Source organism: Tripterygium wilfordii, chromosome 18 (genome assembly GCF_013401445.1).
Source record: "Tripterygium wilfordii isolate XIE 37 chromosome 18, ASM1340144v1, whole genome shotgun sequence".
Taxonomy (NCBI): domain Eukaryota; kingdom Viridiplantae; phylum Streptophyta; class Magnoliopsida; order Celastrales; family Celastraceae; genus Tripterygium; species Tripterygium wilfordii.
Window position 1 is genome coordinate 12299782 of NC_052249.1, and position 11560 is coordinate 12311341.

Below are 11560 nucleotides of genomic sequence, written 5' to 3' on the forward strand. Positions count from 1 at the left end.
GCTCTGTTCTGTTTCAGATGTAAAAGCTTTATGTAGACTCACCCAAGTTTTACTGGCCCAAGAAAGGACTTAACAAGTCCCATACTCTTAAGCCGCTGGACCGCTGCCATAGTTGCGGACCTTAATTTTATGAGCTGGTCCAAACTCCAAAGACAGCCCCATCTTGATGGCTTGCGGCAAAGGCCTTTTTTTGAGGAAAATTTTGATTTGCTGTGAGAAGTTCCAATTTTTTTTGACTAGGGGATTGGATTGTGTTGTTACTTGGGGAATTATTAACAAAAAGGAACGATTTCCTCTTCAACCTTGCCAAAGAGTCCAAAAGCACACTAGGAGAAATAACCACTCAAATCATCTCAGGACCAAACTTACTGGAGCAGTTTTGACCAATACATTACTTTCAAGACTTGACCCAGAAGAGAAAAAAACTCAAAAAGGACTATTTTAAAAAAAGAAGACTAAATACCTAGTCAGGCACAAGTGCCTCAATGCCAACACAGGTTCCTGAGTATCTTTCTTTAAAAATTAAAAAAAAAAAAAAAACACTAAATAGAAAAAGCAGCTACTCCACATATTCTGTACAAAGATGACTTAAAATTCACTTATGAACACCAAAACCAGCAATGTTCGTCATTACTTCCAGCCATATCCCATATTATCGTCAAGGTCACTGTTAAAAAAACCATTTTCTAGGAATTCATGAGATATATCTTGAGCAATATCATCCGGCAAATGGAGATTCTGAGGCAAGTCTGATGCTCGCTGGTTAAATCCATTATTGCCACCAACAGCAGAAGATTCACTATTTGAACCAGCTTTAAAACTGTTGCTCCGGCTGGGAGCATGACCCATAGCTCCTCCTGACACACTGGGGGTGGCAGCAGCTATTGCTGCCGAATTATTGTTTCCATATCCCATTCCATTTCTCATCATACTCTGTCCCACAATCGACCACTGCTGTACACCTGCACCAGCGTTACTGGACATCTCCTGTAGCATTTGCTGTATCATCTGCTGTTGTAAGACCTGGCTGCCTTGGGAAGACGGCGAATGGTTCTGCTGGTGAAGGTTATTAGCACCCAATGAACGATGTGACTGTTGCGAAGTTAGATGAGGGCTTGAATATCCACTTCCTGGCAAGTTCTGCATTGACCCAGAGATGAAAGTAGTGGATCCTTGAAAATTTGAATTTGGAGTTTGGTTGGTACTATTAAAAGAAGATGATGCCTCCATTTGAAGTGAGTTGAGATTTGAATTCATTGAATTCTGCCTCATCAGCAGATTCTGGTAGTTAGTCAGTGACAGAGCATCCTGTGCTGAACCACTTAAAGCACCCTTACCAACCATGTGATGGTTGTTGCTCATGTGGTTGTTTACTCCTGGATGCAACGCCATCAATTTATTGAGGGTATTTCGGTCAGTTGGCAGACCCTGAACATTTGGCAGCTGCTCCATTTCCTGCATCTTTTGCATCTGGAGCTTAGCTGCACCGGCATGTCGAGGATAATTTTTCAGACCATCTGCAAATAAGAGTTGCAACGAGATAAGCATAATAGAGAATACCTAAAGAAATGAAAGCCATTTAACCAGACAAAAAAATTTATAGAAGGCTAAGTTACATGTACTGAGATAAAATAAAGTGCATTGAGATCCTGAGATATACGCATAATATTTTTTTTGTCACCTTTAAGATGCGAATTTAAAAAGTAATATAATATCTAGTTGAAAACATGTCACTTAAGATGGACACAGTCCAAGCCAAACCATAATGAAGAACTAATGTGATGACCACATGCACCTGTCATCAAAAAATACAATTGAAGATTAACACCAGCCATAAAGGGTTTACCAATTGGTCCAGCTTTGTGTTCCCGGCAGTAATCAATTAGATCTTTCATGCTGTTGACGACTTCAGCAATCTGTCACAAATTGAAAAGAAACTTATAAGAAAAATAGAAAGCATACAACGAGAGAAATAATTTATACACCGTCTATTCCTCCAATCATACCTGAAGACACCTGACATATCTTTTGGAGAAACCCAAGTCATTTAATGACTGGAGCTCCATACTCTTCGCAAGCTGACGACCAGCTGTCAAGACCCTAAACAATAATCAACATTGCATCAGTTTAACCTTATTGCCTGGAGACTATATTCAGTCATGTTCAACAAAATCAGGCGACTTAAGTTGCAGCAAAGACAAACATGATTGAGCAGCATGATGACTGGATGCATCCCATATCACACATAAATGCATGGCATTCCCTTCCCATTATAAGCTTAATCAACATTTCATGACAATAACATGTGCCTTTCAAAATTATAATGCACCTTTTAGCTGCCTATCTCTTCCATACGGAACAGAGTTCTACGCTCACACAGCACTTACAGAGGATGGAATGTCAATTGCTACATTCTGACAAGGCCACAAGTCGAATTATAAACAATCAGGCCAATGGTAGATGGTTCCCACATATTATTACTTAAAAATGTCGATCCAAGCAGGCTGTCAAAACCCTCCATGTTCATTTTATATCTTCATTCAGTTCATTGTAGCCATAAACCTGGAGAATAAATATGTGACTCCCAAGTCCCAAGTTTCTAATTCGTGACTTGTGAGCTATGGTAACCTTTTGATTGAACTGCAAAAAACTTAACATCCAAAAGAACAAAAAATGGTTTCGTAGTATAAAATCAAGAACGGAGGGGAGTTATTTGTTATTTACTAACATATTACTGTTTGTTTGCAAGTCCTGCTGAGAAATCCCATCTGATCCACTTTCAGCAATCGTGCTCTGGCACTTTTGTGCAACCTGAAGCAATTGGTTCACCTGCAAAACAACAGACATGATTGCATAATTTCACATAAAAATAATTACACACGACTCTTTTTTTGGTGTGTAAAAATCTTACAGAGGCAAAGGCACCAAAAGAGTGAAACTGACTTTTGATTAGATGTTTCACAATCCTAAATTAACTAATCATCCATCAAATGGTCTCCAATCTTCTGCTGTCAAACTTTTTTGAGCAAAAATTTTGAATACAAAAGAGCATTATTTATTTAATAGTAATAGTGTTCTTGCCAGAGAGTTCCTCACAGTTGAGGGTCCTCCAATATTTTCCAGTGCAAATTGCAGATAATGAAATTTCTTAGCAGACATGTTCATATCTGACATTAGTCCCTGTAAACTTTGAAATTCAAATTGTTCAGGCATGAAATAGACCAAATGGTTCAAGAACTGTATTTCAAGTTTATCTTTATCTGTGCATTTGGTCTAAGAACTATATTCCAAGTTTATCTTTATTTGTGCCTTCTTCTTTTTCCTCTCAGATTATCAATAAACAACTAACACTCAAATTTGCAAACTCGAAAACTTGCAGGCCCATTATTAGGCGATATATATGGAGTATGGAAAAGCTTTTCAGATCAAACAAGTTTGAACACTAAATAATAAAGCATGACAAATCAGTACCTGGGGTGCAACCAACCTACGAGGGAAAAATTCTTCGTGGCGCCGTGCACAAAATTCCCATGACAGTATCTAATGATGCATGACATGTCAGCAACTTATTTGAGCGAATATATCAACTTTAGTTAAATTAAACTGGCACTTCAGTTCACCTTCAAGTCCTGGGTGAATACGATACGAAGCTGACCCTCACGCACAACACGAAGTTGCTCATACACACTCTCCTGAACTGCTTTTCCATATTCCAACAACATAATTCCCGACATAAATCTGTATTCATGTGGCAAGTCCAAAAATAAAAGATCATCGATCACACCACTGCCAAATTTGATTTCATTGAGTCGCGGAAGTACTTCAAAGGTTGCCTCTGTCAAACAGTGGAAATCAAAGTAATAAAGTGATTTGAATCAGAAATTAGGGATAACAAAGAGACCATTCAAGCCATTAATTCAAAATCAGATTGAAGCTACTGGGATTTCATAACTACAAATGGATGCTGAATATGTAGACAGCATTACACCTGGAGGAGACATCAAAGAATTGCCATTTTCTTTAAGTAAATAAACTAGAGCATGAATGTCCAAGCAGATGAACCTTCCAGTTATGAAGCTTTAGCACTTTTTTGGCATCCCTAAGATGTACATCAGTGTGAGTCAATATATGTTGTTTTTTTCGACATCTCCAAATTATCATTCTGTCATCTTTCAGACAGTCAAATGTATAAATTAAAGAAGTAGATTTGACCATAAGATTCTAAGCAACAGTCAAGTGATAGAAATTGGGAACTGAGTAGCATTTTTCTCTTAACCCCTGGCCCTGAACCAATCAGAATTAAGTAAATAACTTCCACAATCGACTTTCAAACACAAACTTTCTAGAGCCATCAGTCAACATTAAAAATCTAGAAGCCATTTCCTTACCAAATCCTCTTCCAGATTTAGAGCCGCAGATGTCACACTGCCATGCGTCCTGAAATAAAATGAAATGAAATTTATCAGGGGAAATGCCAAAATAATACCATATAACAGAAGTAACAAATTATTAGTTGGAGAAAAAGATGCATATGATTCAAGTCTAGCTTCCAGTAATTAATAGATAATACCTCCATTACTGCCAATATCAGCTCAATTTCAACTCAAATCTACAAATTATAATAAAAAAGAGGACAGAGGCGTTGCAATAAACATCTTATAGAAGCTGACCATAGCTGCCTGGGGGAAAACACCAAGTGCATGATGCCCAACATTGTCGTACAAGGACAAGCACCATCGCTTCTTTGCACGAGGAGAATAATACTCAGCAACAAACTTCCTCCAATAGGCAATAGAATTATCCTGCAAATAAAATTTATGCATAACAAAAATGTTCTCTTAGAGAAATGAAAAAGATAGAAATATTAAAATGAAAAGATGAACAGTGAGCTTGTGAAAGGATGAGCATCAACGTCATCATATAAATACAACTCTAGTTTTGCAAGAGAGTGGTACATAAATTATTTTCCAAAAACAGGAAAGGGCATCAAAGAAAGAAACGCACAAGTGGCCGTTGCCGCTGATGATATAGGTACTGCATCAGCCTACGAGCACATATACCACCATCGGCACGCTTCATAGCTGATACTGGCTGTTGTTGTGCTTGCTGCCTCATCTGCAGCTGCTGCTGCTGCTGTAATTGGGTTCTTTGCAATTGTGGCATGGATTGCAGAATCTGCTGCTGTTGCCTTAGTCTCTGCTGCTGAAGCAGAACTTGTAACTGTGGATTGCGGCCTTGCAACTGCAGGGAATCCTGCCTCTGAAATATCTGTTGCATGATATCTTCTTGCTTAATATCCAATCGTGGCTTCTTGTGTGACTGGGAAATATTGTTAGGATCTGAAGTGAAGTACCCAGGGGCCCGTTGGTCCATGGGTAGTGCAACTTGGCCACTTTGTGATGCAGGCAATGACGTAGCACCGGAAACCCCTTGTTGTTGCAGCTGCTGAACCTGTTGTGCATGTTGAGCAGTCACGTCTTGATGATTTCCTTGCTGTATTACAGAGGATCCATCAACAACTGATGAACCTGAAACGCTTATATTATTGGATGAAAATGACATTGGCGATGCTGGCAACCGCATATATGATTCAGTATTGATACTCGCACTTCTCTGCAGACGAGGACCCCCAGAAAGAGCAGAATTTGCATCTGTAACCAAAGAACTAGCTCCCACACTTGGTCCTGAACTTGCCACACTATTCAACAGTGCATTGTTCTGATCTCCAGAAACAGGACCTAGATTGGAACATCCAGATTCGGGAATAGATTTAGGCGAGTTTCCAAATGATGAACCCAAATGAGAATTAATGACAGCCTGGGACTGCCCATCTCCTTGGAAGAAAATTCCAGAGCTTGAGGAAGAATGAGTTAACCCTCCAGCCACCCGAGAAGGGACCATTGAAGGTACCGTTTCCTGGTGGTCAGATTCCAAGTAGCTCTCCAGAGCCAGGCCTAACTAGTATTTGCAATTGCAATATAAGCTCAATCTTCTCAATATCATAAAATATTATACTTGTGCAAAAGACAACCCCCTCAAAGCCAATTCACAACTAAAACAGGATAAAGTAATAACACTGACAATCCCACTTCAGCAACGAATAGGAAACAGAAAATCTGAACCCTTGCGCATACGCTGTCAGCGATCAAGAAGCATATTATTACGAATTAACAAGCCCTTGTTATCAGATGACGTGAAAGGTTTCCTGAATTTACAACACCTAATGTGCAGGACAAGAACAGCAGTATTACAAACAAGCTACGTGAGAAATACAGTAGTATAATTATAAAAAAAAACTAACTTTCTCAGATACGTACATCAGGGGGAAAAAAAGCAGAGCAGAAGCACACACAAGCAAAAATTACGGTTTCCTAAATCCTACATACATCAACAAACCCTAATTTTCAACTCAGATAGCTGCAAAGGTTACAAGGAAATCCCTAAATTTACCAACTTCAGAAATGCCTACTGGGGATCAAAGACCAAACATAAAATAATTGAACTTCCCACTACGATAACCCTCAAATGACAACCTGCATTGAGAATCAGATAGCTTGATCGTGTGCGAGTCGATTGGGTATATAGCAAGAATCCCAAATTACAGAAACAAGAAAAATTATATCTAGACCAAGTAAATTTACTTGAGCATAAGTGAAATCAAAAAAATAAAGAGATGGAAAACGAGGCCATTAACTTACATAAGTTTAAAAAAAAATAGTTTCATAAGTGAAATATTTAGATCGATCAAAAAATACGAAACTTTGAAACGAGGGCATTAACTTACATAAGTCAAAAAAAATTGTTGAAAAAAAAAGACTGGAAAGAGAGTACTAACCTTGAAATCGAGAGCTGGAGAAAAATCGAAAACCATCTCATTTTCCTCCCTAAATTTGGAAATCGTAATTGCATGTGCGAATTCGAGGGCGCTGTTTATATATATCTAGCGGGAATTGCAGAGGGTGAGTGACTGTCTGCACTGGTAGCCAGCTCTATGTCACCTGATATATCAGGTGGGAGACGAGATACGTGTCAGGAACAAGATGGAGAACGTAGTCGGCATTGAGACCGCGCGGCGGCGACTGAAGAGCGAGCTCGTGTGTTATGTGGCACAACTCGATTGGTGGATCCCAAAGGTTGTCTTTGATGGGTCATATGCGTCCGTCTATCAGGGTAAATATAATCTGCAGTCGTGTCATTCCACCTTTGTACAACCAACTCCCTTTGTTTGGCCATAGCGGGCAATTAGGAGAAACATCGGTTTTTAATAATGATATTATAGAGGATGACGTGTTCGAATATCATTGGCTTACAATTTTACCGAGAAGGTTTTGGCAGAGACAATCGGAAGTTCGGAACTCATTACTTGATAGACGATTGAGCATTGACCGTCAGATTGACACGCGTGATCATTAGACGCACAATAGACAGAACCATAGAAACAAAGATTCGTGTGGGTTTTGTAAATTGTGTCAGTGCAAGCATGATGACAATACTAAGACTAATCATTCTTTCACTTGACCTCTTATTTCCTTACCATTTTTGTTTCTTCCTTTTCTTTTCTTTTTTTTTAAAGTTTTTTTGTGGCCATTTCCCATTTCGGTTGGTGTTGCTTCTCTAGAGAAGCAAATGAGTGTATACCTAATAAATATAGTTTTTTTTTTTAGTTCAGAACTAGCCTCCTTGAATACCAATTTATACAACATGTTAAAGTATACGAAGGTGCTCATTTAGCTTAAAAATAATTGTTTAATTTGGTCCACATCATGCATGGACGCAAAAGCCAGTGTCCACCTTCGCATTTCCGAAGATCATCACAGCCGTCCAATTACGAAGATCAGCTCTTATTCAGCCATACTTTTCATTAATAGTATTATATATTTATCTAGGCAGGTTTCAAATGATTTTTTTTTTCAATTTTTCCATTGTATCTGGAAGCTAAAATAAAGTTAAAAATAAAGCATTGCCAGCTCATATTAGTCTTTTATGATAATAATAATAATAAAAAGATGCAAAGCCCATGGAGAAACCGAGAGATCATCGCCAAGGAGTCGGAAATCGGAATGTGTGATTTGATTTGGGTGGCCTCGTTTCCATGAGTTTATCTAGTCCAATTTAAGAGTGGGCTTAGTTGTCCAATTTAAGAGTGGGTTTAGTTATCCAATTTAAGTGGGCTGAGTTGTTGGAATAGGCCCAGATAAGCATTAAATAATTCCAAATCAAATCCTCGATGCTCAAAGAAACAGGAGAACGGGAATTCTCTGTTTGAATCCCTCAATTCAATTATTTCGAAACATTTCCAAATTTCGCGCCATCGGAAATACGAAATTCAAAGCAATCACTGCTCGTTTAAACGATTCCCAAACAATAACGACAACTGGAGAATCGACAACAGCAGCTTAATGAATCTCTCCGTTACGCGCTTCACTCTCGGACCTCGGTAAGTCCCCCCTCCGTGAATGTATGGATTTATATGGACGATCGTAATCACATTATCGGATCTTTATTTTCGGTGAGGTTTTCAGGAATACCTGGTTTGGATGAATCGTACTTACCAAGGGGGATCGGGGTTCCTGAGTCACGTCGCTGGTTCTGATGCAGCGTCCTTCACCCCTGCACAAATGGTAATCTGATTCTATTACGGGGTTTTGTTTTTCTAAGACATGCGATTTGTTGCTGTTTGTTTTTTTTTCCCCCTTCCACAACCAATTTCATGTAGAGAACAGAAGCACTGGATCTCTCTTTAGCCGCATTCTCCATTGCCCTTCCTTACCTTGGAAGATTTCTCAAGGTAGTTTTCTGAGCCTTAGAATTTGATAATCTTCGACTTAGGATGATAATAGTAGTTACTGCATTTACAACATACCTATGCCTCTTGCTCTCGTCTCCAGAACATGCATTCCCTGAGCTACAGGCGGCTTTCATTGTTCAATCATCATCTTAGCTTTAATTTGATATATTTTAGTTTAGCTATAATGCAGCCAGTACAGACTGTAGAGAGCATTCTTGAATACTTATTATATTTGTAAATTATTGAAGGAGGATCTTTGTATGTGATACCTGCTTGCAGTTTATTCAGACCTGACCTGCAAAATTTTACAGTCTTACAGTATAAGAGTGAAATTGTGCTTAAGGTTCTTTGAAGTTTTTTTATGCTGCAAATAATATGAATTTTTTTATTAATATATCAGATTCTGGACTTGGCGGGATGCTTCCAAATGGGATTCGTTCTCTTCTGGTTCAACCTGTGTTTCATGCTTTCATTCCAAGTGGCAAGCAAGTGAAAAAAGTCAAAGGGTTTTTCTGCTGGCTTCAAGTATGGGGTATGCATATAGTGATAAGAGCATCTCCAATGCTAAAATAAATATCAAGTACTTCAAAACCATTCTCTCTCTTCTTTTCTATCCTAGGTGGCATAATTTAATTGGGTGAGTGGGTCCCACAATATACTTTATTCATCAACACTTCATACTTTCCAACACTTCAAACTCATTTATCTATTTTCTCGTTATTTCTTTCTATCATCTATTTTTTACTTTTTATCATCTCTCTCTTACTTTTCATCACCTCTATCTTCATTTTCATCACCTCTCTCTTCCTTTTCATCATCTCTCTTTACTATTCATCAACTATATCCATACTTCATATTTCAAGTGTCATTTTCCACAACAACCTATAAAACAAGTGTCATTATCAAGAAAAGTGTGTTTTCAAGTGTTCATTTTTATCCATTGTAGAACTCTAACACTCTAAATTTTCCATAAAGTTCACTTTTGGACACTTGAAAAATAGTTTTCAAGTGTCCATTGGACATGTTCTAAAGATACACCCACGATAAAAGCAATTGCAAACAAGTTTGAAGGTGCGAGCATATGTGTGTAGCTGATATTAAATCGTGCTAAAATTGAATGTTTTAGCAACATCTACTTAAATCAATTTTGATTTTTTTACCTGTGGACGTCATTATCCTTTTTTTTTTTCGTTTGACTATTTGAATTACTGAGACAGCTTGCTATAGTGTCAGTGCCTTGCACTGGAAAATGAAGACCTGCTCTTAAGAACATCTTTCTGTACATTATGTAACAATGGAGTCAAATAAATTTGGGCAATCTTTCAATATGTACCACAACTGATGAAGAAATTCACAGAAAATTGGATTATCTTCCAGACTTGAATGAATCTAGGGGGAAAAAACAGAATTTAATATATCTTACTATTGCTTTTGCGCGTGATTCCACTATTTCTATATTATTGTAGTGGAATAAAGCTGAAAGGGTGGCTTGCTGGAGGAGTATGGATCCTACTGACAGTGTTGGTGCCACCAGACAAACCTGACATTGATTTAGCACAACTGAACAAATTGACCACAGAAATTGTGTTGACATTTGAGTCTAATATGTGGGAGGAATAGGAGAGGACATTGAATTGCATCAATGTCTCACCCTGGGCTCACCATGCTGGCCTTCCCACAGAATGTTGATAACGCTGTCACTCTATCTGGTTTAATTCGAGGTACGTAAACCACACTTTTCATCCTAAATGTTGTTGCCTAATAAGAAAGACCAAAGTGGAGCCATAACTAGTGATGCTTAATGATAAAACGTTAGCGATATGTCCTTTCTTTGTTTGCATTTGCATAGACATAGAACATGTTTCACATTGTCATACACTGAAGAGTGAAGATGGTGAAATCAATGACGACAACTGTTGCTTTTGACTGCAGAAATTTCATAGTCTCCTCATGTTTGAAAACATTGACTATTGTGCCTGGTAGAGGAGAGGGATTTGTTTACCTTACCTGGGATATAGACCCTAATACCATTGTGAGATCATTTATTCTGGGTATTTCCATAGGCTCCTCCATTCCACATACCCTATTAGGAGGGGGGGGGGGGACTTCTATGGATACAACTCATGCTGTCGCAACTAAGCAGAGTAAAGTGTTGGTTAAAGGAAGTATTGATAAATAACAATGATTCAATGAACCTTCTCAATATCATGTCCTACGAGATGAACATCCACGACCCCAGCCACTTCTGTTCCTCTGGCTTTGGTTATTGCAACTACTGCTGCTTTTCCTATCTCCTTTGCTGCTCCATTTATAACTACCTACGCGCGTAGTCATTAAGAGTAAACTTGGTTACGTGTGCTTTTTTTTTTCCCCCTACATTTTTCCTTTTCAATTGTTTGTGGTTGAATGTAACAGAGAATTAGATTGGAAGGGGTTACCATGATGTTCCGTTGAGAGGGCTGAATTGAGCATGAATAGAAGGCCTCCATTTTGCTTTGACATTTTGGGAGACTTAATCCATTGTGGGATGAAAGTTGCAGTTTAAAGCTGCCATGGTTAATCAAATCTCCGATAGCCTTTCACGGCTGAGCTGGGTCTTTTGTTGGTGTCAAGTTGAAAAGCTTCTTTGTCGAAGCATATGCTACGCTTAGATTCTTGGATAAGGTCCCTTTTTTTGGGGGAAAGGTCATGTGTCATATGATAGACCTTGTTTGGCCTAACACTGACGCGTAACGTGAGCAAGGTGATGCCTTATGGATATGCATAGCATGC

General features: G+C 38.5%; 1 protein-coding gene and 1 long non-coding RNA gene across 5 annotated transcripts; one reads left to right on the top strand and one right to left on the bottom strand.

The window, feature by feature from the left end:
- Nucleotides 1-327: 327 nt before the first annotated feature.
- LOC119984400 (probable transcriptional regulator SLK2) lies at nt 328-7205 on the bottom strand. Of its 2 annotated transcripts, none has more exons than XM_038828322.1 (10): nt 6836-7205; nt 5005-5738; nt 4671-4802; nt 4389-4437; nt 3621-3835; nt 3472-3540; nt 2729-2829; nt 2007-2100; nt 1847-1916; nt 328-1517 (listed from the first exon to the last, which is right to left on the bottom strand). In XM_038828322.1, the coding sequence occupies exons 2-10, from the start codon at nt 5581-5583 to the stop codon at nt 631-633; spliced, it is 2196 nt and encodes a 731-aa protein (XP_038684250.1). In that variant the 5' UTR covers nt 5584-5738; nt 6836-7205; the 3' UTR covers nt 328-630. The 2 variants fall into 2 exon arrangements, with proteins under 2 accessions (XP_038684250.1, XP_038684249.1); XM_038828321.1 differs by having other exon boundaries at nt 5005-6220.
- Nucleotides 7206-8256: 1051 nt separating this feature from the next.
- LOC119984766 lies at nt 8257-11560 on the top strand. Of its 3 annotated transcripts, none has more exons than XR_005464980.1 (5): nt 8257-8437; nt 8523-8788; nt 9189-9320; nt 10255-10509; nt 11204-11560. It is a non-coding gene; the product is annotated as an uncharacterized LOC119984766 (long non-coding RNA). The 3 variants fall into 3 exon arrangements; XR_005464981.1 differs by having other exon boundaries at nt 8523-8621; nt 8717-8788; nt 10255-11560; XR_005464979.1 differs by having other exon boundaries at nt 10255-11560.